The sequence below is a fragment of the Schistocerca gregaria genome, chromosome 1 (assembly GCF_023897955.1).
Source record: "Schistocerca gregaria isolate iqSchGreg1 chromosome 1, iqSchGreg1.2, whole genome shotgun sequence".
Classification (NCBI taxonomy): Eukaryota; Metazoa; Arthropoda; class Insecta; order Orthoptera; family Acrididae; genus Schistocerca; species Schistocerca gregaria.
Genome location: NC_064920.1, coordinates 633956395 through 633983509, shown reverse-complemented (window position 1 = coordinate 633983509; position 27115 = coordinate 633956395). Strand labels below are relative to the sequence as shown.

Sequence of the window (27115 nt, the reverse complement as noted above, 5' to 3'; positions counted from 1 at the left end):
TCTCCCAAGGCTATCAGTAGTTCTAATAGAATGTTGTCTACTTGCAGGGCCTCATTTTAACTTAGGTCTTTTGGGTGCTGTCAGATTCTTCATGCAGTATCATATCTCCCATTTCATCTTCATCTACATCCTCTTCAATTTCCATAACATTGCCCTCAAGTACATTTACCTTGTGTAGCCCCTTTATATACTCCTCCCACCTTTCTGCTTTTCCTTCTTTGCTTGGGACTGGTTTTCCACCTGAGCTCTTGATATTTGCACAAGTAGTTATCTTTTCTCCAAAGGTCTCTTAAATTTTCCAGTAGAAAGTATCTGTCTTACCCCTAGTGATATATGCCTCTCTGTCCTTGCATTTGTCCTCTAGCCATCCCTGCTTAGCCATTTTGCACTTCTTATTGATCTCATTTTTGAGACATTTGTATTCCTTTTCGCCTGCTTCATTTGCTGCATTTTTATATGTTCTCCTTTCATCAATTAAATTCAATATCTCTTTTGTTACCCATGGATTTCTACTAGCCCTCACCTTTTTACCTGCTTGACACTCTGCTGCCTTCACTATTTCATCTCTAAAAAGCTACCCATTCTTCTTGTACTGTATTTCTTGTCAATCATTCCATAATGCTCTCTCTGAAACTTTTTGCAACCTCTGGTTCTTTCAGTTTATCCAGGTGCTGGCTCCTTAAATGACTACCTTTTTTGCAGTTTCTTCAGTTTTAATCTACAGTTCATAACCAATAAATTGTGGTCAGAGTCCACATCTGCCTCTGGAAATGTATTACAATTTACAACCTGTTTCCCAACTGTCTGTCTTATCATTAAATAATTTATCTGAAACTTCCAGGTCTCCAGGCCTCTTCTAGTATACAACCTTCTTTCATGATTCTTAAACCAAGTGTTAGCTATGATTAGGTTATGCTCTGTGCGAAATTCTACCAGGCAGCTTCTTCTTTCATTCCTTACCCCCCCCCCCCCCCCCCCCAGTCAATATTTACCTACTACTGTTCCTTCTCTTCTTTTTCCTACTATTGAATTCCAGTCCCCATAACTATTAAATTTTTGTCTCCCTAAACTATCTGGATAATTTCTTTTATTGCACCATACATTTGTTCAATGTCTTCATCATCTGCAGAGCTAGCTGGCATGTGAACTTGTACTACTGTGGTAGGCATGGGCTTTGTGTCTTTCGTGGCTACAATAATGCATTCACTATGCTGTTTATAGTAGCTTATCTGTGTTCCTGTTTTTTTTTTATTCGTTATTAAACCAACTCCTGCACTACCCCTATTTGATTTTGTATTTATAACCCTGCATTCACCTGACCAGAAGTCTTGTTCCTCCTGCCACTGAACTTCATTAATTCTGACTATATCTAACTTTAACTATACATTTCCTTTTTTATATTTTCTAATGTACCTGCCACCAGATTACGGGATCTGATACTCCTTTCTCTGATCCGTAGAATGCCAGTTTTCTTTCACCTGCTAACGACATCCTCCTGAGTAGTCCCCTCCTGGAGATCTGAATGGGGGACTATTTTACCTCTGACATATTTTACCCAACAGGACGCATTGCCATACAGTATAGCTACTTACCCTCAGGAAAAATTACGTCTTTAGTTGCCCCTTGCTATCATCTGTTCACACTACCAGCACAGCAAGGCCGTTTTGGTTGATGTTACCAGACCAGAATAGTCAATCATCCATCCTGTTGCCCCTGCAACTACTGAAAAGGCTGCTGCCTCTCTTCAGGAACCACACGTTTGTCTGGCCTCTCAACAGATACCCCTCCATTGTGGTTGCACCTACGGTACAGCTATCTGAATTGCTGATGCTTGCAAGCCTCCCCACCAATGGCAAGGTCATGGTTCATGGGGTATATCTATCAATGTCTGTCAACTCATTATGAACATTAGTAATTATTATAGTAACAGCTCTATGAAGGTTAACTGAACAAAAGTCTGACTTAATATTTTTACCAATAAAAAAATCTAAAATAGTCTTTTCTAAGAAGGAATCAAACTGCGTCAACAAGTTGCACTAGGAGGTAGGGACCCAAAACCAACATATTCCAAAAGCAATCTCAGAACTAGTTCATAAATAATAAATTATTTTTATTCACGTTGGCCATATTTGACCAATTGAGTCATTCCACATTCAATTTTTCTATAAATAAGACGTTCTTTTCTTCATCGTTATGATGCTGATTGATCCTTTCTCTAGTTTCAGTGGGAGAAATTCTCCAGTATCATTTAACCTGGTATTTTTTTATTTATGCAAGCTCTGATGTTTCTTCTTTCATTTTTGAGAAGCTAACCAATTCTTCTTTCATTTTTAATTTCAAACAATGTTTTGTTTCACTACAGAGGTATGCTGATCCAGTGTATCAGAAAGGCAACGAGGAAAGCATAACACATGTAACAGAAAGGTATAGTGTTTTCATGGTCCTTATGGCACTTGAAATGATAAGTGTGCAGTATATGTAATGTGTGGAGTGACTAATGATGAATTGTAAAAGAAGAGTGTAACATTAGTTTTTCAATGCAGAAAGCACAGACAGATGCAGACAAAAATTACTCAACCATTTTTTGTTTGGCCAACAGTTTAGCCATTATTAACAAAAATATTTTCTTTTTGTTTATAGAAATAGTGTTCAGAAAAGACTTGTGGCTGCAACAGACAGGAGCATATGAGTGTTTGAAGAGATAAGTGTGGAGCTCATGCACAAAAATAAATAAATAAATAAATAAATAAATAAAAAATAAAATAAAAAATGCTCCATTTCTTGGCATCATTCACTAGGCAGCCCTGATAATGAAGCCTGTTTCCAGAGTTACTACCCTCTGTCACTCCATTCACAACTGAAACATTTCAAGCACTTTGTGTCCATTTTGCATTTAGAAAAAGCAGCTCCATGTAATGTTTCTAATGTGATCAATTTATGCTTGAATAAGTTGGTTTTGTGTTCTTCCAAATTTCCAGTTGTAAGTTACAGAAAAAAAAATGGTACATAACTTCTTGAAAATTGTATATGGATAAATACTACTAACTATATAGATATAAATAAAATAGAAAGAAACTTCCACATGGGAAATATATATTAAAAACAGAGATTCCAAGACTTACCAAGCGGGAAACTGCCGGTAGATAGGCACAATAAATAAAACACACACACAGAATTTCGAGCTTTCGCAACCGGCGGCTGCTTCGTCAGGAAAGAGGGAAGGAAAAGGAAAGATGAAAAGATGTGGGTTTAAGGGAGAGGGTAAGGAGTCATTCCAATCCCGGGAGCAGAAAGACTTACCTTAGGGGGAAAAAAGGATAAGTATATACTCACGCGCGTGCACGCACACACGCGCACACGCACGCGCGCACACGCACGCGCGCGCACACACACACACACACACACACACACACACACACACACACACACACACACACACACACACATCCATCCATACATGTACAGACACAAGCAGACATATTTAAAGGCAAAGAGTTTGGAAGAGATGTCAGTCGAGACGGAAGTGCAGAGGTAAAGATGATGTTGAATGACAGGTGAGGTATGAGTGGCGGCAACTTGAAATTAGCGGAGATTGAGGCCTGGTGGATACCGAGAAGAGAGGATATATTGAAGGGCAAGTTCCCATCTCCGGAGTTCGGATAGGTTGGTGTTGGTGGGAAGTATCCAGATAACCCGGACGGTGTAACACTGTGCCAAGATGTGCTGGCCGTGCACCAAGGCATGTTTAGCCACAGGGTGATCCTCATTACCAACAAACACTGTCTGCCTGTGTCCATTCATGCGAATGGACAGTTTGTTGCTAGTCATTCCCACATAGAAAGCGTCACAGTGTAGGCAGGTCAGTTGGTAAAATTACGTGGGTGCTTTCACATGTGGCTCTTCCTTTGATCGTGTACACCTTCCGGGTTACAGGACTGGAGTAGGTGGTGGTGGGAGGGTGCATAGGACAGGTTTTACTCCGGAGGCGGTTACAAGGGTAGGAGCCAGAGGGTAGGGAAGGTGGTTTGGGGATTTCATAGGGATGTACCAAGAGGTTACGAAAGTTAGGTGGACGGCGGAAAGACACTCTTGGTGGAAGTCGTATCCCTGCTGGAGAGCCACATTCAGAGTCTGATCCAGTCCCGGAAAGTATCCTGTCACAAGTGGGGCACTTTTAGGGTTCTTCTGTCAGAGGTTCTGGGTTGGAGGGGATGAGGAAGTGGCTCTGGTGTGTGTGTGTGTTTGTGTGTTTGTGTGTGTGTGTGTGTGTGTGTGTGTGTGTGTGTGTGTGTGTGTGTGTCGCGCACGCGCGCGCGCGTGCGTGCATGCGTGCGAGTATATACCTATCCTTTTTTCCCCCTAAGGTAAGTCTTTCCGCTCCCGGGATTGGAATGACTCCTTACCCTCTCCCTTAAAACCCACATCCTTTCATCTTTCCTTTTCCTTTCCTCTTTCCTGACGAAGCAGCCGCCGGTTGCGAAAGCTTGAAATTCTGTGTGTGTGTTTTATTTATTGTGCCTATCTACTGGCGCTTTCCCGCTTGGTAAGTCTTGGAATCTTTGTTTTTAATATAACTATATAGATAGTTACCTACAGAGACACAATCTATCAATCTATTTTCATTGCCATTACTTTATGGTTGAGAAGCCTGCCTTAAGCCACACTTCACACTAACTAATATTGGTGATGTATTGTGCAACATATGCATTGAAATCTCTTATCATGATGAGAAGATATTTATGGGGAGGTGGATCATGTTCAGTCAAACAGGTTTCTTATGGAAGAAACATAACTATGGAAATTATGTTTAGATTCTTGCCTTCCACTTACAGTGAAATCCAAAGACGAAAACATAACAGTGTGGTCCTGATTCTCATGGTGTTCTCATGCCTTTTGTGACTTTGCATGGCAGTGGCAAAGAGAAGGATCAAAATTAATTTTTTACAGTTTACACAGTTCAGATCATTCAAATACAGATAATGTGTGTACTGGAATAAAGAAGTAAATGCTCATACTGTGAGAACTCTAGAGCAATGCTTGTGCAAATCAATGCTCTTTCTTACATTATTACAATAGGAAGGGGTACTGTCCAAAAACTGTTCCTTTGCATATTTACAAACATAAACAGGTCACCATAACACAACGATACTTAGACTGAGTATACCTATTTTATACAGAAATCATGTGAGCTGCGATGAAAAATACAACAAATGCCTTCAATAAATTATTTTGCTGACTTTATATAAGTGAATGGAGGAAGCTGCCAATTTACATGCATAGGCTACCATCACCGTAGTCTACTAAAGAAGGATGAATGATAAAGAAAATTTGTAGATCTCCATGTCTCATCTAAAATCAAGGAGGAGGTATACTTGCTCTGTAAAGTGAATATCTCACCGCTTCTTATACCTATCCACAGTATCTACAGGAGCACCTCGACATATCTGTGAATATATTGTGCTGTCTACCTTTGGCCACTAGCGTGACTGATGATATGAGCTGCAGTTATTTGGAATGCTGAAACTGTATCATCCCATTACTGAATAGATAATGATAAACTACTAGCTGAAAAGTGTATATCTGGAAGAATGAGTTATCACCATAAAGGCAAAGGTTACACCAAATGATATTCTCTTACTATTACATTACAAAGGCAAATGCTGAATGTGATTTTAGGTATTTGTCATGAATTTTTTTAAATGTAATAAAATTTTAAATGAAATAAAGGCAGTTAGTTTATGGTAATGAAACCATAGTGTAACAAATATTATGTGAGAAGTACTGGTTGACAGGTATTACATTATCTAATGTTGAGCTGTATGTAAATTTAAACAGTGGACAGGTTAGAGGAATACCCTGATTGCTACTATTTCTCTCTATTTGTTAAATGGAATTTTTGTCAAAAGTTTGAGCGGAATAAAAACAAGACTACTTAGAAATTATGTAACAGATTTTTGCCCAAATTTTCATAGCAAACAAAGAGTGAGATTGGAGAAATGGCATATCACATTGACCAGCTTGTGGTGAAGTTTTGCAAAAAAAAAGGTTTAATTGCCTGAAAGTAATCAAGATATTTAAGAAAAAATTATTGACTTGAGGGAAAATTTTTGTTTGAATTCAGCCAAACCAAGAATAGGAAATGGACAAATGAGGCATCCACCTGACCAGTGTGAGGGGGGGCGGGGGGGGGGGGGGGGGGGAGTAACTAAAAACATTAATAAGTGATTTAAGAGAAAACTGTAATATTTCACAAACAGCTGCTGCTGGCTAAATAAATGACATGTCAAAAAGTTCATTTATTTCAGGCCTAGTTATTTTGCAGATAAAAAGTTACATTGATGCGATATTTAACTCTCTGTAAAAGAAATTTTTATATAAAAACATTCTTTGGGAAAAAATGGACGGGTCAGTCGTGCCGTGAGGAAGCCTATTGCAATTTGGCCGAAATGTCGGTTTTAGTTCATTATCGTTGTTAGTTTTTAGCAATGATGAGGCATAATACCCAGAAGAATTTTAATCACTATGACACTGGCCGCGAAAGCCTACATTCTTATAAAATGATTAAATGTTTTGCGAGTCTAAAAGTAATATAGAGTAGCAACACAACTGAAATGCTTTTGAATGATGCTCAAAATCATGTACAGCAAATGAGGTGCTGACTGAGAAATTAAAGTTAAATGTTTAATTTAGAAACATAGAATTTTAGGTGTATGAGGAGGTACTCAAAAAACACCAAAATAACATTGTCGTGGGCAGAGCTTGTGTAGTACGCATTTCTGCCACTAGGCGTGTATAGCACAACTCATTGCCAGTTCAGTGCTACCTGTGTTGTTTATCTGGCTTGTTCTGTTCATCTGTAACATGCCGTTCTTTGAAACAACAACTTGAAACTGATCTAGATTTTCTGTCAAAGGTCATTACTGGACATGAATCATGGCACTACAGTTATGACCCAGAAACAAAGCAACAGTCAAGCCAATGGAAGATGTCATTGTCACCCCATCCAAAAAAATGTTGTCAAGTCGTCAAATCAAATATCAAAACAAAGCTGATTTGCTTTTTTGGTGCCAAGGGCACAGTTCATTCAGAGTTTGTTCTCACAGGTCAGACCATCAGTCAAATCTTCTATTTGGAAATTTCAAGTGGAGTGCACAACAGTGTTCATCACAAAAGACCCGATTTGTGGCAGACAGGAGACTAGTCCTTCCACCATGACAACACACCTGCACACAGCCATCTCTGTCATACAGTTTTCAGCTAAAAATGGCACCTTACCCACCTGACCAGGCTCCATGTGACTTTTTCATATTTCCACACATGAAAAGGGCATGAAAGGACACCAATTTGATGACATTAAAGAAGTAGAGGAAAATATGAGGGAGGAGCTGTCAGACACTTCCAAAAATGACTTCAAAAAATGTTTTGTACAGTGGAGGCACCAATAGGATAAATGTCTTAGTAGCATTGGTGAGTATTTTGAAGCAGATAAAGCTATTTTGTAAAAAAATTGAAAATATATAGCTTTTAAAAAATAATTCCAGTTTTTTTGGTACCTCCTCACACTGAAGGATATTTGTCTGGTGGATTATGTAGTTCATGAAGTCTCATTTGCAATACATGATTTTGAGCATCATTAAAAGGCATGTTAACTGTTCCTTTAATCTATTTTATTTCTTACTTTTAGACAAATCATTTCACAGTAGTTTATCAAAATAGAAAAATTTCTCTTGCACAACTTACTGTTGAAATCACATCTTACACTGAACCATCTTACAACCAAGAAGTATGATTTTTCATTCTTACCTAGATTTGTATTTCCTTCTGTTGCTCCATAAAGTTCTCTGATGTCCTTAATATTAAAACGATCTACAAAAGTCTTCCAAATATTTCGTCTCATGCCATTTCCAAGCATAATTCTCACCTTATGAGCTTTGTCTTCTGGTTTAGGTGGCACTGACAAGAGATAGCGGCACAGTTCTCCTATGTACTGGCCAATCTGAAATGGTGAACAAGAGAAAGTGTTTGTATATGACTGTGGTACAGTTTAGAACAGGAAACACAAGTAAGGAAGTATTCTGATCCTGTTTAAAGTATCTTAAAACAAAATCTGCTTTCGTATCCTATAGGAGATGATGATGATGATGACCTATTATTATTATTATTATTATTATTATTATTATTGCACAGAATCGCAGAACATACAAAGTATATTTACACAGTGATCAAATTTGATAACCGTATGGTGTCCCTGCATGCAAGTCTTTCAGATTCTTTTCAAAGTATGGAGTGAGAAGTTCTCGACAATATGCCTTACTGTCTGTTCCAAAGTAAAATCAAATTGAAAAGAATATTTGTGAGACAGAATAGCTAACCAGTACTTACTTTCAGACAGATATCATCTTCACTATATGAAGGAATCTCTTATCCTGGGGCAGTCACCTGCTCATCCTTTTTAACCCTTGCTAACCCACCCCTCTCTCTTATTCATCAAAGATACTGTTAGTTACCAAAGCTAGATAGTGTGTGTCTCTTCCTTTTGTTTACGTCTATCAATAATAGTAGCCATTTTGCCTACTTGAGGTAAGAACTCACCAGCAATTCTGCCTCATAGTTTATCATCTATTCCTCTGCATTGCAGTCACATACAGCTTTCACTATAACCTTACTTTAACAAGATGTGGGCATGCCCCATCTTCCCATTCCATTATGGTTGTGTCTAAACCATTCATGATGTGGAAAGCCAAAACTTGCAACCTTCTTTGTTGGGTTTCAAATTAGGTGGGCATACAGGGATGGTTGTTTATTCCAGTGTTCTTTCCACTTCTCTGTGTCACTGGAAACTCTGTGACCCAAAGACTGTCCCAAGATGGTTTTGTAACTTTGGCATATAGCTGGTGTTGATTCTGGAAAGTGATATTTAGAATTTTTAGGGGACTCTTTCTTCTTAAGAATTTGCACCTTGCTAGGTTTTCTGCTGAGATCTGAAGATGTAATACTGGATGGAACTGGGAAACACTGAATGGAAATTGATCTTACAATGTCAGCAGTGGTCCTCATGGCCTCACTAAAAAATGTATATATCTTAAAGGCTGTTCGCTCACATATGGGCACAAATTCAGCAGCTGCAGGCAGAAGTGAAATCTGAGTATGTGCATTTGCTCACCAGCTATTTCTGGCCATTTTGTGGAGAGGGTGTACTCTTGATCCATTTTTCTTGGACAAGTTCATGTAGTGTTCCTTAAGCAACAGTGTCCAATCAATAATGGCACCAAGATATTTAGTAAAGAAGTTATAAGAAACTTCAGTCCCATTGAATAAGAGATATGACTTCCTGCATGCCTCTGTTATGAAGATGGAATACAGTGATCTCTATTTTATTTTTAATTTGCCTGGAGAGTACTCCCTCAATGACTGATATCTTTGTTCTGGCATATTACTGCCAGGTCAGTCGTGTATTTGATTTTTTTGGAGTTAGCAACTAGAACGTCATAGACAAGGAGCCAGAAGTGACCATGAAGGCAGGCATGAAATTACACCAGCAAACCCAAGGATGAGGCATTTTCTCCATACCATATAACGAACTGGCACCAGATCCACAAAAGCTTAGCTGATTTGAGGTCTCTCTGAAATCTGGATACTATTAATGTCTTAAGTGTAAGCATCTAAAAGCAGCAACTCCATTTTTTTCTGAAACTGCTTTGCTTCACTGTGATTATCTTACCAATGGGCTTTTGAGAGCAACTGAAAATTAGCCTCTACAGTAATTTGAGTGCCATGCTGAGTGGAGAGACAGGTCAATAGTTAAGCTGCCTGAGATTCTCCATTGGCTTATTTCAAAACTGTGCTTATTTTGCCTTTCTTGATGATAAAGAAACAGATGATTAAGTTGGGGTACGTGATAGCATGGTCTCTAGGACTCCTGTACATGTGTAAATAAAAGATACAGCAAATAGATCAAGAAAAATCATCATTTCAGTCAAACACAAAAGAAAGGAAACTCTTTGATAATGTTCTGCAGCTAAACTACTCAAAACATATTTTGCGCAATGGAAGAATAAGCTTTATGAAATTAAAAAGGTAACTTTCAGTGAAAAAAATGTTGTAGTGAGTCACGACATTGCACATCTGTCATATCAAAATCAACTGCTTTTCTAGCATTCAAAAGTGTGTTGTTGCATCTCACACACTTTAGCACACTTGGTCCCTCCATGACATGATATAGAGGGTGATCAAGCTGTGGCTGCTCAAGCCACACACAGACTTCAATGATTGTTTTCCGGATGTCATGCAGCAAGTGAGCTGGTTTTATACAACGCTGCACTGGTATCAAATAGGCTCAACTGAATTCACATCTGCAGGTACATTAACCAATCTATCTGGTTAATTTCTGCTTCCTGGAGGAAAATGCCCATGAGGTACGCAAGATGTGCTCAAACAGCGTTATCATCAAAGATGAACACTTGGCTGAAATACTGACTGTAGGGTCAGTCAACAGGTGGATGATCCTTGTCAAGCTACCTTCAACAAGTACAAAAGGCTGACCCATCAGGCTGCTTGCCAGAGATGCGCACTGGTCCATCACAACAGTTTGTCAAATAAATATGGTCGGTACTTTCTGGTGGCCAAAACAACTGCAAGGCTCTCTCTCTCTCTCTCTCTCTCTCTCTCTCTCTCTCTCTCTCCCTCCCTCCCTCCCTCTCTCTCTCTCTCTCTCTCTCTCTCTCTCTCTCTCTCTCTCTCTCTCTCTCTCTCTCTCTCTTTCTCTCAGTTGTAGAATAGTAGGACTTGGAGGGAAGCATCACCTTTTCAGCACCTTCCTGTACCTTCATGTATTTACACTAGAACTCCATCTGTCCCGTAACTGCTAGTGTCAGAGTAAAGTTCAGTCTCGGCATTCTCACCAAGCAATTCTAGGACTGGAGAAGTAGTTAGCATCTCCTTAAGTGAAAGGAAAGCAATTTCTTGCACCTTATTTCAGGAAAATGTGGTGTCCCCTGCAGTATTTCTTGTTAGGGACTTACCTTGGCACAGAAGTCCTTTATAAACTGAGCACTAGAAATTGTCACATCATGAATGTTAGAGCTTAATATCTAAAATTTTAGGTGCTGGAACAAACCTCTTCAACCACCTTACACCCCTGCCCCCAGGTCTGCCACAGCCATAACAATCCAGGTCTGCCACAGCCATAACAATCACAAGTTTTTATATTTGACAGCTCGTGATAAAACTTAAAATAAGAAATCATTTTTTATAAAATACTGTGAATACTGTTCTGAAATTCAAGTTGTAAGAACATTTATTATATCCAATAGATGTAATATGAACAACAGGTGCTTCCATTTGTCCCCATAGCAGTGTCACTTCACTCCTTAGTTCTGCTCTATACATATTGGTACAAGTCAGTAGTCTTCATGACTATGGCATCATGTTTTGAGCTGCTGCCAGTCACAACATTCAAACAGTTGCAATGTAGCTGCTCAGTAAACATGTGCCCAGTATTGATTAATAAAGCATTTAGTGATGAATGGTGCTGAATATATTCCTGACCCATCAGGGTCACATACAATTCCAACTTACCAAAGCGTTAGGAAAAACAAAATACAATGTGGCATGGAACATTGTAGAAACAAGACTTTGTGGATGCACATTACAGACCCATGTTCAAACACTCCTTAAATCATTTATTCCTCACTGACACACTTAACAGGAGATGTCACCAAACAACCAGGTTCTTAAGGTTGCTGGCAGTAATTAACAAACACAACACAATACAACACAACACAAAATGAGTACCTCGCCCTATCCCCCTGCCCATCACATTACACTACATTGGTCACCCATTGTTATGTTGGCACAGCTGCAAATTATAGTGACGTCTTGTTCCAGTGACTTAAAAAAAATTGTTGGGAGGTGTTGGAATGCTGGTCTGGCAAAGTCTGGCCAATATTATGCACTGATGAAAGTGCGAGGAATCAGAAAATCTGTCAGTGAATCTTAGTTCATCTGGATTACGATGGACTCCATTGTCATTCACCACATGCACCAAAATTTTTATTTCTTGGGTGGTGAAGAGGCACTTTTTTCGATTCAGGCAGAGGTCTGCAGCATGAATACACTTCAATGTGGTTGTCAGGTGCCATAGATGTCTTCAGATGTCTTAAAAAAAATGACAATGTCATCCAGATAGAAGAGACATGTCACCTATTTAAGTTTGTCCATCATACACTCTAAGATGGACATCAAGACTTATGAAGGGAATTCATTCCTGGTTAGTCTTGTCAACCTCAGTTTGCTAGTAGCATGTTCATAGTTGAGAAATAGTTTGCTCCTCTCCAGCAATATATTATGTTGTCAATGTGCAGCAATGGGTATACAGCTTTTTTCATGATTTTGTTCTGTCACTGATAGTTAACATAGAAATGCTACATGCCATTCTCCTCCTTTACAATGGCCACATAAGAGAACCAAGGACTCTCTTAAGGTTCAACAATGCCATCTTTAAGCAGCTTTTCCACTTCTTTCTGGATTATCTATCATCCAGGCAGCAATACACTATACAAGTGCTGGCCTATTCATGGATTTGATATCATGTCCTACCATGGACCAATTGGTGTTTCTTTTCTCCACTCTGGATTTGAAAAAATGTGAAAATTGATGCAGAACAGCTGGCACTTGCTAAAATTGTCTCTCAGTCAAGCCGCATCCTTCTTGGTAGTTCAGTAGCAGCTTCCTCTTCTGCATTACCTGTAGTGGCAGCAGAGCATGATTCTTTATTAATAGTGTTAAGCTGCCCTTTCTGGACTGACTCAGCTGTCACTACATGCATACCTTTGGGAATGAGTTGAGGCAGTTCATCATGATTACGGCTCGGACATTCTCCTTGACATCCTACATTGCTGCCATGTTGTTGTTGTTGTGGTCTTCAGTCCTGAGACTGGTTTGATGCAGCTCTCCATGCTACTCTATCCTGTGCAAGCTTCTTCATCTCCCAGTACCTACTGCAACCTACATCCTACTGAATCTGCTTAGTGTATTCATCCTTGGTCTCCCTTTACTATTTTTACCATCCACGCTGCCCTCAAATACTAAATTGGTGATCCCTTGATGCCTCAGAACATGTCCTACCAACCGATCCCTTCTTCTGGTCAAGTTCTGCCACAAACTACTCTTCTCCCCAATCCTATTCAATACTTCCTCATTAGTTATGTGATCTACCCATCCAATCTTCAGCATTCTTCTGTAGCACCACAATTCGAAAGCTTCTATTCTCTTCTTGTCCAAACTATTTATTGTCCATGTTTCACTTCCATATATGGCTACACTCCATACAAATACTTTCAGAAATGACTTCCTGACACTTAAATCTATACTCGATGTTAACAAATTTCTCTTCTTCAGAAACGCTTTCCTTGCCATTGCCAGTCTACATTTGATATCCTCTCTACTTCGACCATCATCAGTTATTTTTCTCCCCGAATAGCAAAACTCCTTTACTACTTTAAGTGTCTCATTTCCTAATCTAATTCCCTCAGCATCACTAGACTTAATTCGACTACATTCCATTATCCTCATTTTGTTTTTGTTGATGTTCATCTTATATCCTTCTTTCAAGACACTATCCATTCCCTTCAACTGCTCTTCCAAGTCCTTTGCTGTCTCTGAAAGAATTACAATGTCATTGGCGAAACTCAAAGTATTTATTTCTTCTCCATGGATTTTAATACCTACTCCGAATTTTTCTTTAGGTTCCTTAACTGCTTGCTCAATATACAGATTGAATAACATCAGGGAGAGACTACAACCCTGTCTCCCTCCCGTCCCAACCACTGCTTCCCTTACAAGTCCCTCGACTCTTATAACTGCCATCTGGTTTTCGTACAAATTGTAAATAGCCTTTCGCTCCCTGTATTTTACTCCTGCCACCTTCAAAATTTGAAAGAGAGTATTCCAGTCAACATTGTCAAAAGCTTTCTGTAAGTCTACAAATGCTAAAAACGTAGGTTTGCCCTTCCTTAATTTAGCTTCTAAGATAAGTCGTAGTGTCAGTATTGCCTCACGTGTTTCATCATTTCTATGGAATCCAGCTGATCTTCCCCAAGGTCAGCTTCTACTAGTTTTTCCATTCATCTGTAAAGAATTCCCATTAGTATTTTGCAGCTGTGTCTTATTAAACTAATAGTTTGGTAATTTTCACATCTGTCAACACCTGCTTTCTTTGGGATTGGAATTATTATATTCTTCTTGAAGTCTGAGGGTATTTCGCCTGGTTCATACATCCTGCTCACAAGATGGTAGAGTTTTGTCAGGACTGGCTCTCCCAAAGCTGTCAGTAGTTCCAATGGAATGTTGTCTACTCCGGCGGCCTTGTTTTGACTCAGGTCTTTCAGTGCTCTGTGAAACTCTTCACGCAGTATCGTATCTCCAATTTCATCTTCATCTACATCCTCTTCCATTTCCATAATTCTGTCCTCAAGTACATCACCTTGTATAGACCCTCTATATGCTCCTTCCACCTTTCTGCTTTCCCTTCTTTGCTTAGAATTGGGTTTCCATCTAAGCTAATGATGTTCATACACGTGGTTCTCTCCTCTCCAAAGGTCTCTTTAATTTTCCTGTAGGCAGTATCTATCTTACCCCTAGTGAGATAAGCCTCTACATCCTTACATTTGTCCTCTAGCCATCCCTGCATAGCCATTTGATGTGTTCAGGGCATATACAGTTGGAAATATCACAGTGTTGTCTTCTGCTCTCCAAATGCCTGTCTTTCTGTGGAGTGTTATAATTGACAGCTGAATATACAATTCTTTAGAACTATGTACAGCTCATATTCTGGTTCCTAACCATGTAGGCAATGCCTTTTATATTGCCTAATTGGAGCCGTGGTGATGTACATATCGAGAAGGAAGGCCATTGTGATCAGTATATGGCTTTGGTGCATTATACTGCATCTGCAGCATCAATTTGAGCAGCTCTTGGCACCACTGTGACACAGTGAACTGTTAGAAATCCGTACTTCAAGAACAGCTCTGAGCCAGACATCTTGTAGTGTGCATTCCACTGCTATAAACCACTGCCATTTTTGACTTCAGTGGCATCAAAAGACAGCCCACCGGAGGGCAGGATGGAGACTGTTGTGTTTTCTGATGAAAGTTGCTTCTGCCTCAGTACCAGTAATGGCTGTGTTTTGGTTACAAGGACACCGGTTAAGGACCTGCAACCAACCTGTCCGCATGCTAGATACACTGGATCTACACCCAGAGCTACAGTCCTGGGCGCAATTTCATATGACAACAGGAGCACTCTCATGATTATCTCATACACTCATGCAAATCTGTAGGTGCACTCTCTTCATTACCTCATTTGCTGTGACTGCAAATTTGTTTGTCAGTCTGGTGATTTGACCTGTTGTGATGCCAATCACGAACAGCATTCCAAGGGATATTTTCCAACAGGATAACATTGCCCAAATACTGCCGCTGTAACCCAAAATGCTTTACAGTGTGTCAATATGTTGCCTTGGTGCCTTGATATGAGATCTGTTTCCAATCAAGCACATATGGGACATCACCAGATGACAAGTCCAGTATCATCCACAAACCACCCCTGTATTGACCAACCAAGTGCAACCTGCATGGAACTCCATTCCACAAACTGAGGTCTGCTACCTGTACATCACAATGCAAGCACATTTTCATGCTTGCATTCATTATTCTCATGGTTATACTGGTTATTAACGTACCAGCTTTCCACATTTGCAATGGCTTACATCGTGCTTTGATTAACTTGGATTTTGTGATTTTAATCACTGAAATATCTTACCTAGACAAATTTTTTCCCAGAATATGATTTCTTTACACTAATATTTTTTTGGTGTTGTGATTTTTTACATCAGTTTAATATATTTCAGAATACATAGGAAATAGTATTTTAACATTGAATAGTAAAATTTATTTTGCAAATTTTATCTAACATACGCACAACTGAAATGCAATGCAGTAGAGATGGGGAAAGGAAGCTGTGTGGGGTCATTTAAAATTAAGCTAGTGTTCTGTGTTATATGTTTATTAATTCCAAGAGTTTCCAATGGTGTAATCTTTGTAATTTTCATAATAGTATTTGTAATGTCACAGTGTATATCAAATGGGCATTTTCCTGTTAAAAAAATATGTTCTGGTTGTCTTTCCTAATCTCCAGCTGCTCTCATGTTCTGACAGTCTGACAGACACTGCTCTGCCTGACAGACCAACATATACTTTTCCATAGTGTTTGCACATGACCTTACACATACAAATCTGTGGCAAAGGGTCAATTGTTTGTTTACTCTTGAATAACACCTTGGCTGTGTAACTAATGGTGTAGAATTCAGATCTGTATTTGCAAGATTGTAACGTTTTTGCAAGTTTGTCTTAAATTTTGATAGCATGTGCAATAGTGGAACAATTTTGTCATTATTAACTGGCACTTGTTGGTCAGCAAATGAGGCCTTATAATTTTATGCACTTTCTTTCTGTTTTTTCTTTGTAGACTGTTTTCTACCAGGTCAAAGCCACAGTATTTAGTGAAAGTGATAACTGATTGTCTATAAGTTTGTCTGAAAGACAGGTTCAGTTAATGAAACAGATATTACCTTGTGTCATGCAGCTCACAATGGTTTGCAGAAAATAGAAATAGGTAATGAGCTAGTACACCATGGAGCAGAATGCTGCATGTCTGTGGCTTTGTAGGTGCTGGGAACTTGCAGAGATTACAGTATAGGTACACGTTATTTTTCTGGAAATGCTACACAAGTGTTCCTTTTCGTTAATATCTAAGTTAAGGCCCAACAAATTTACAGATGGACCTCTGAGCTTCATTATGAATTCAGTTGTATAATGTTGGATATTTTAAATGCTGAAAGAATGTATTTAACTGATTAGTAATACAACTCCATAAACACAGCACATCATCAAGGCTAAAATCCCCATTAATGTATGAGTACAAAATAAATGATCAGTCGTTGGAAACAGTAACATCAGTCAAGTATCTGGGCATGACTATTCGAAATGATCTCAAATGGAATGATCAGTTACACAAGTCATGGGTAGGGCAAATTCTAGCTGCAGTTTATTGGTAGAATCCTGAAGCAATATAGTCCTTCAACAAAGGAAATAGCGTACAATAAGTTAGTTCATCCAGTCTTAGAGTACTGTTCGTCTGTATGGGCTTCTTACCAGTTGGGTCTGATCAAGAGATTGAGAAGATCCAAAGAAGAGCAGCAAGATTCGTGAGTGGTAGGTTTAGCCCCCGAGAGTGTTACAAATCTCATAGAAAGTTTGAAGTGGGACACACTTGCAGATAGATGATGCGCTAAACAGATGGGGCTGCTCGCTAAATTCCGAGCTCAGGCTCTTGTTTACAAGAATATTTATATATTCTGTACAGTCTTACCATAACTTCCCTAATATGATCCAGCTCATCTGTATACTGTTTTAGTTGTTTTATTTTCTATTTATGCTTAGAGATAATTTTGATTAATGGTGAACAAGAATACCGTATTTCAGAAAATTATCAAACATTGCTTCCCCAGCATCCTTCCCAGGCCATGTGTTGTATACAAAGTACCAGGTAACATCAGCTAACCTGTCAATAAATAGATTAATATATTCATCTTTGTTGTCTCTTATCCATGTCACACAGACTTAATGCTGGCTGATGTGTTTGACATAGACAGCTGATCACATCAGAATGTTAAAATTAAGGGTTCATGGTCAGCTAGAGCACCACTAACAAGTCTGACCTCATGCATATCTCTAGAGAAATTAACTACAATATTATCCAAGCAGGCATTATTCAGTGTGGATCTGTAGTTTGTACAATGTAAATTTAGAGATCTTACTATATTAAAAAATGTTCTTGTAACATGTTCATCCTTGTTGGTCATTTCAATGTTGAAATCATTACACACAATGACTTTTATCTTATTTACAAAATTTTCCTCATAAGCAGTTCAAATAATATCTTTACATCTCCTCAAGGAGATCTATATAAACTAATGATTATGGTATTTGCTGCACTAAGTCATACACAGGTAAATTCTCCACCTACTTCAGTATAGTAAGAGCTAATATCTATCTTGGAAAACATTCTCTTACGAATAATAGTGCACCTCCATTCTCTCTTTCATGTCTACACATAACATCTGCAACAGTAAAACTTTGAGGAACAAAACATTCTACCTGGTCTTCTGTCATCCAGTGTTCTGATACACATACAACATCTACATTTTCAATATTACAAAAATGTTCTAATTCTAATATTTTCTTCCTAATAGAGCAAAGATCTCTTGCATCAACCCCCCCCCCCCCCCTGCCCCAACCCCTCCACCTTATTCAATGTTAAATTGAGTTTCAGCTATGCATATGTTAGACAATAATAGCAAAATTAACTTCATTAGTCACTTTAAAATGCAATTATTGCCTTCATATTTTTAATGCAATATTTTTCTATTTTCCTTTGTAAGTGTGCCATATCTGTAATACTAATGTCTACTGGTTGCATGTAATTTTATCTGTGGTCAAGGTATTCAGGTATCACATGAGAATGACATTCAGAGCTGAATATCAGTTTGTGAGTAAATATATCATAGTTGCAGAACATAAAGAATTGTTTCCCTTTTATATTACCATCAAGTTCTGCCAAGCACTGATGGATTTTTAGATAATTTAAAAACATGGAATCCTAAAAAATGAAATATTCATGAAAGAACTGCGCACAAATGTAAAATGAACTCTAGAATTACAAACGACCTTTTCCAGAGCTACTTGGATATGAAGCGATGATACATGTAACTTCAAAATGTCTTTCACACAATTCTCTTTAGTATCTCTTGCACAGGGTATAGTAATTCCTGTTAAGCATTCCGTATCCCACGAGGCAACAATACACCCAAGCTGAAGTGTCTTATGCATGACTGTTTAGCTAGGATATAAATAGGCATGTTTAATATCATTTCAATCATACTTATACTTTTAACTCTAAGCCCAGGTATACTTCTGTCAGGCAACATAATTATTTATGCACACCTTAATGAGCCACTTAAAAGGAGGATAAAATGGCTATCATGCAGAAAGGTATTCACTTTGTAAGCAACATTAAAGATATTTTATAGATTTTCAGAGAGCCTACCCAGAAACTTATTACATTCACATTGTATCAAAACAGCATGGTTTACTGAACTGTTTACAACATTAGATTATTGTACTGTAGGGAAAAAAGAAATTGACCATGTCCTTTTCAAAGGCACCGTATGAGCATTTGCATAGAACAATGTTTAGAAACCACTGAAAACCTAAATATGGATGGCCACATTGGGATTTAAACCTCCATTCTTCTGACTGCATGTCCTGTATCTTAACCATTGAGCCACCTCTTTTGTTATTTAGGTGACTGTAGTACGTGTGGTAGTGGTGGTGGTGGTGATGACGACGACGATGACAACAACAACAACAACAACAATAATAATTATAATAAAAAAGACAAGCTGAAATGGTACCAACAGGGCCACCAAGCTTAACATCCCTATATAATGCCCGGAATACCTGCAGTCGTGTCACATGTCTTTATTCTATGAGACAATGCAGTTTTGCAATGTAACTTACAACATTGTAAAAAATAAATACTGGGATGTTATGTCACCACCTCTTATCTCTTTTCCAGGAGAATAACAGTGATGAAATTCATTTTGGCCCCATGTCTACCCCCCAAAGAGAAGTGCCATCCCCTGAGTGTGTACAGCAACCTTAGGTCCTTGAGTAAGTTACATATGAAATTAAATTAATAATCACCAGCAGTTCGAGTAGTTATTTCTACAGCAGAAAAAAAATCAAAATACTATCATCATTACTACATTACCACAAAAATTATTGAATGTTAATGGAATTTAAGCAAACCTAATGTTCCAAGAAAGGGTACTTGGATCAATCTCAGAAAGAAGAGATTTCGTTAGCGGTTCCTGCACAGTGGTTGCCACAAACAAGACAGCAAAAACTTGTGAACAGTGCACTAGATAACTGGAAATTACATGACTGTAAGTAGTCTGTCCTTTCGGACGTGTCACTCCCTGCATTCATATAATTGGCTCGCCTTGATGGGCAATGGATCCTCCACTTTCAGTGTGGATGCACAATTAAGTCCAAATTCCTGTGGGAATCTCTAAGTAGCAAGCATGGGACAGGGACAGGGACAGGGACAGGGACAGGGACAGGGACAGGGACAGGGACAGGGACAGGGACAGGGACAGGGACAGGGACAGGGACAGGGACAGGGACAGGGACAGTGGATAAGTAGTACTAGGTGGGAATGTGAGCATGCCAAGATAGTCCACACAGATGTGATAAACACTGTGTCCAGGTGGTGCAGTGGTTAATGCAGCTGACTAGTAAGCAGGAGGTCCCGGGTTCGAAACTCAATCTGGCACACATTGTTACTCATCACCACTGATGCCACTCAAAGGCCAGATCCAGCTGTTTCAATAATCCCGTTCTTCCTCCCCTATCCCCCCCCCCCCCTCCTCCCTCCTCCTCCACTTTGCATAATATGTTTCACAGCTGCAGATTCAGCATGGTGTCTGTCGTTTTGGACATGTCCAAAAGAATAGACATGCACATTCATTTAATTGATTCATCTCAATGGGAAATGGATCCAACACATTCATTGTGGATGGACAATTACATGTGACCTCCTGCAGTGATTGTTAAGTAGTGAGCTTAGAGAACATGCACAGGGACTGTGAATAGGTGGTGCTAGGTGGGAATGTGGGTTGCCTGGGAGGCATGCCCAGGTAGTCTGTGCAGTTGGGATAAATACTGTGTCAAGGTGACATAGTGGTTAACACAACTGCCTAGTAAGCAGAAGATTTTGGGGTTGAATCACCACCTGGCACACATTTTTTCACAGTGCCACACAAACCCCTGATGCAACTGATATTAACAATCCTTTTCAGTGTGCCAGTTGTCTGTTATGATGGGGATGGTATATTTTGGAGGGGAGTTCATTCTCATGAGCTCTGAGAGCTGTCCAGACAGGTGACACAGTGTGCCTTCTGACTATGTGTGTCTACAATTTTTCGAATAAGTCATTTGAGAATTATCTGTCATTACAACTGTATTGTTATTTTGGAACAATGATGGCTGTACATCTTAAAAGAATCTGCACTGGGTTACTTGGGGTACTGACCAGAGATTTCGATTATATGTAGCAAAGTTTGCATCAGGTCACAGAGCAGTAGATCAATTGGGAGTTCTTAGTGTGATAAAGTTGCTTTTTTTGTCCCCGTTCACCCCCACAGTTTTCCCCTCAGTGAAACCGCATTTTATTGGTCTGACACTGAAGTTTGATATGCATATGATGTGCCACTACAAACCATCTAGATATTTCTGAATCAAAACAGTCTTGATTAAATTCCGAGAAGTGTCTATAGCAAGCATTAACTACCGATCACATGTGTAGGTTGAAAAACAAGATGCAAACTTCAAATGTTTGCAGAGAATTTGGAATGCAAATTGACAAGTGACAGATCATTAAAATGTAACACCCCTTTTCTTCAAATATGTTAAAGGGATATGGGATTTGGGCTGCTGAGGGAATGTTTGCTGAGGAACAAATGTAATTCTCTTAAAGTTATTTGAAGGTATGAGTCTGTCAATGGCTTTGACATTTTCTTTTGTGGACACTTGGCTACTTTATTTAGAATGTGGCCAAGAAATGTGATACTCATTTGAAGAAAGCAGCACTTATTAAAGTCACAGACTGCTCCTTTGGAGTATGCTGAAGAGACTGTGCATAGTGCTGGTGTTGGTCTTTGTTTGTTACAATCTTAATTAGTAGTGCAGATAGCTGACAGACTGTTGATCTTAAAGGAGACACTATTATATTGGTATAATCTCAAATAATAAAATATGATGTGCCACTTCAAACCATCAAACCATCTAGATATTTCTGAAACAAAACAGTCTTGATTAAATTCTGGGGAGTGTCTATAGCAAGCATTAACTACTGATCACATGTGTAGGTTATATATATATATATATATATATATATATATATATATATATATATATATATATATATATATATATATATATATATATATATATATATATATATATATCTCAGATACTGTATATCAGACACTGCCTTGGACTTATAAGAGAACACTTGGTGCTCTCCTGAGATGCAATTTAGACTCTCAAAATTTTGAAATAGTTGTTGCTTCTATAAGACCAGGAAAACTGTTGTAGGGAAAGATACCACATAAATTTAATATACCCTGTCCAACCTTAGAGAATAAAGTCAGTAATACAAACCCTGGCATGATTGGAAGGCCTTCTGTCTTAAGCAAAATTGAAGAGAACACATGGTATTTTAACGGCTGCATGCTGGCATTTCCCTTTTACCTTTGCTGATGTAAGGTACATGGTGAAAGGATACCTTAAATGTAGGTGAAGTGTCACTTCGATAAATTAAGCATCCAGTTTCCTGGGAACTTTAAATGTCAACTTGCTGAAGTGAATTATGTGATTATGAAATCATATTTCCAGAATGTTAATGACAAACTGAAAGATACCTCCCAAAAGTAATCAATTATGATGAGATAACTCTGTGTGATGAAGCTGGGAGAAAGCATGTGATAGAAGGAAAACAAAACAGCCAGAGAGAATCTTAGGTTCTTTTAAAATTAATATTTCAGTAAAGGTGGCTGCCTGGCTGCCACTGGGGATGGAAAAATATTGCCTCCATATGTGCTCCACAGATTGGAGCATTTATGGGATGCCTGGCAAAGAGGAGGTCCAAAGGAAACCCACTAGAACTGCAATAAAAGTGGATGGTTTGATCTGCCAACATTTAGAGACTAGTTTACTGCTATTGTGCTGCCTTATCTGAAGTCACTGAAGGGGAGAAAGGTATGCCTTTGATTTTGTTGCCACCAAAAAATACCATGTCTTACAATCGTTTGTTGTAGTAATTTTTGAGAACATTTCTCTTTGAGAACAGCAGTTTTTTTTATTACTTTAAAATGAACATAAACATTTATAGCTGCAAGACACTTACTTTTCTTTTTAAGGTTACCAGTTTTTATCTGTTTTAGACCATCTTCAGACCACCTACCATAATACACCAGAGCAGAAGTAATTTGCAACAGATCCAACCACAGGTAGGCAAGAGTGTTATGTATTGCAAAGTAAAACACAGACAACTTGTGTTGCAAAGCAGAGCCAACTGGGTGGCAAAGCAGAGCCAACTGGGTGCAGTATAGCAACAGTCGCCGCTGGGTGCAGTATAGCAACAGTCGATGCTGCAATACGCTAGCAGAAGGATGGAAGCCTTTCCTCATTTGTCACAGAAGTGTTTAGAGTATGTGTCTTAAGCCCTAAATGAACATGGTCTGGAGCATATAAGTACTCAGTCATTAGTGTACTAAATCATTTTCATTTCAGTATCACCGCATACACCCAAACCGGTGACACCCAGAGCGACATCCGAAAATGCAGTACAGGGTCTGCTGTTTGACCAGCCTGCCCTGAGTCACAAGGGATCCGCTCACTCACTGGAGGAAATTCATTGCTGTCAACAACTGCACTGCCGCAGTGTCATCATGATCACGATCAGAGACGTTGCTGACAGTGGCATTCAACTGACACCACACTCAATCCCGCTCCTTGTGCTGCCAACAATGCCAGACATCTATTGTTTTGCTTGAGAGGCAACTGGATGATTCCACTAAGTTGTTCCTGATGTACAACAGCTGAGGGCCAGAATAAAGAAATTAACTGAACAAATCTACTGTTGTCCTGATGTCTCGTTTCACTCTCCCTTGTTGACAACCTTAGGATCATTTAACATTTCAGAATGTACAATGGAACAAAAAGTAATGAAAATGAAAATTAAATCTTGACCTAGGAAGACCAATTTTGGGCACCAATAAGAGAAATAGAGATAATGTTGAATCAGTGCCTGAGTTGCCTTTGAATAGTGATGTTATACCTTCTGATGAAGAAAAGAGCAGAACAGGAAAGCAGTTCTAGAAGTGGAGGCTTTTGTTCTAGTTGGTTATCCACATGTGATTGGAAGGAAACAGATAAATCTTAACAGAAGTGGCAGTCACATTTCTGCATCCGTATCAAGGCAACAACTCTGTGTTTATTTTTCCAGCAGTTCCAGATCATAATACTATAGACAAACACCAAATTGCAGATTGACAACTACTAGAGAAGAAAAGGGGAAGTTTTTATTCAGTGAGAACACATTGTAGATTGATGATTTCTGCTATGATTATTAATCACATATTTTCTAACTGTGTGTGTCAAAGTTTTCTAAACAAGTGTCAAATGTTTTCTGAACACATGTAAAATATTCTTTAATCATGCATAAAATATTTTTAACCATGCATAAAATGTTTCCTAAACACGCAAAAAGAATTTCTAAGCATGTGTATTTTTAAAAAGATAGTTTCTGTCAAAAATTACCCAATTAGAGGGAAATATGGCCGAATGGAAATTCAATGGGAATCTGAAATTACTCCATCATATGGGGTAACAACAGTCAGTTATTTGTTAGGATCTGGTTACTTAAGGAATATTTTTGGTTCATGTTCTTCAATCATATTATTCTTGAATGTCATCCCAATATAAAATTTAATATCCTTGGCAAAGCTACCTTTTTATTAAGATTCCATTTGATACTACCTCATCTTAGGGTACTGCCTCAGAAACTTCTTAAAGTTAGGTTATGTTGAGACATCACAAAGAGTGAGTCCTGGAAGTTCTCCCTTCCAAAGTTGAGGTATAGCAAATGCATACTTTCAGTTTATGTATGCTTGCAGTCAGAATTGAAGTAAGTAAACTTACAATAGTCACTGAGTTTTTTAAGGTCAACCATCCATGAACAATAAGATTACTTATTTAATTCATGGCACTGAAGAAATTTCAGTCATGGATGGTTACTAAAAAACTCTGACAACATAATCACATATTTCGTCAAATGGACAGCTCCTGAGGTTAGCAAGTAGATTCATTTTCTGCAAGAGTTGATGAAAATAAATGCTACATTAGAACAACAAGGCACAATGTAACTGATAATTAAGAATATGATTTGTCTGAACTGAAGTTGGAGATGGTGTAGATACCTGAGTTATTGGATCTTATGCACCCCTGCTGATATAGCCTGCATCACTGCTTCATTAATTTAGATGTGTGCATGGACTGCACAGCAGCCACTTCTTTGTGTTCTACTTCCAACACTGGTGTCTGCTTGTAAACAATGCCAATCCAGTGACACTGTGTGGATCCTAACCAGCAGCTCCTGTTTTTTAACATATCTCACATATTACAAGGACTCAATTTTCCTCCTTCCATGCCAGCAGCGAGCAACACCACTTATCTAAGAAACACACTGAATGTGGGAGTCAAGTATCATATGCTGCTATTCATCACGATCAATGCTATCTATTCTAAGACCAATTATGTGTTTAAGGGCTTAAACATATTATCGTAATGGATGTAAAAAAAAGTAGCTCCATGACCAGACTCATAGATCCATGCAATGCTAACTGGCTGTTGTATCATGCTCTTTCTTATGGTGTCACTTGTTGCGGTATGAATGAAAAAGGGGGGGGGGTGTTGGAGAGGGAAGGGAGAGATGGGGTTGCCACTCTACTCACCCAGACATTGTCAGCTTTGCACATCTTGGCATCACTATTTATCATTCAAATAGCTTCTAAATAGGCCTCATGAAGCTTAGAGCATCCCGTTGTAGTCATCTCACCAAGGATAAATCCTTAACAGAACTGGAAATTAAACCCAGGTCCTCCACATGGTAATCAGACATGCTGACTAGTCAGCTATGGAGGTCGAGTATACTAGTCATTCTACTGGAAGTTATTGAGACTGATAAATCATGTTTCCTAACTGTGGTGGTATTAATGTTTATGAACCTATGGCTTACAATCCTTAAAATAAATACTTATTTTGTAAGGAGTATGGTAAGCAATTATTTGATACTTCTAATAAGATGTAGTGTAGTATACAAAACTAACACATAAAGGAATCAAATGCCAATGTTGTTGTGTCATATATATGAAAATTTATAGAACTGGCAGAAGTCTGACATGGCATGTAAAATTACAGGACAAAAATATTCTGATAATGCAGTTTATTTTGTGTCACTACTTACAGTACACTTATAATGTATGCAGTCACTCCAGTAAGAAGAAGCAGAGAATTTTTTTCTGATGACACAAGGAACACCATTAACTAGAGCACATCCGGCTCCAATTACACAGCCTGCAGTATGATACAGGGGCAGAGGAGTGTAGAAGACATCATCATCTCTCAGGCCTAGCATACTTCGAGTTGCTGCTCCAACCAACAAAAACCTAAAAAAATGTGCACAAAGGTAATATAATAATAAACTCTATGCACGGAACTGCAGATACACATGAAATGGATGAATGAACACATTTGTATTCTAAAAACATACAAAAATGAGCTTCAACTGATGAAGTTGCAATGATCCACAGATTGAATTATCATATAATAACTGCTTTAAATTACAACTTTGCTCTTAAGAAAGGAAATGTGTGACCACACTAAGGGTTCCATATGCTAACAAGCGAACTAAAAGGAATTTGCTAAATTTCAGTTACATGAAAAATCACACAAATCTAAAGGATTTCAATTCAAATAGACAATTAGGTATTACAGTTACAAATAAATTAAACTATAATGATCACATAGTTAATGTTGTGAGAAGAGTGAACCGAAGACTGCATTTTATTAGGAGAACTCTTAGAAGCTGCAACAAGTCTGTTAAGGAAACTACATATACTACACTAGTCCCCATGCTTTTATGAAGTGTTGCTGGGTGTTATAGGATATGCATCAGATAGGACTGATGGAGGACTTCAAAAAAGTTCAAAGAAAGTCAAGTTATTTTGGGTTATTGCAAAACAGGGGAGATGGTGTAACAGATATGATACACAATTTGGGATGCCAGTCATTAAAACGAAGGAATTTCTCATTGCACCAGGAGCTTTCATGAAATTTCGATAACCAAAGTTCTCCTTTGAATGTGAAAATAT

The 27115-nt window shown here is 38.5% G+C and overlaps 1 protein-coding gene across 1 annotated transcript in view; it reads right to left on the bottom strand.

Moving 5' to 3' along the window:
* Positions 1–27115, bottom strand: part of LOC126360194 (long-chain fatty acid transport protein 4-like) — a 292857-nt gene that overhangs the window by 27484 nt on the left and 238258 nt on the right. Inside the window, exons 5-6 of the mRNA XM_050007690.1 lie at positions 26209–26410; positions 7804–7996 (exon numbers count right to left, since the gene is read on the bottom strand). Of these exons, the coding sequence (XP_049863647.1) occupies positions 7804–7996; positions 26209–26410 (395 nt within the window). The remainder of the gene's footprint in view (positions 1–7803; positions 7997–26208; positions 26411–27115) is intronic.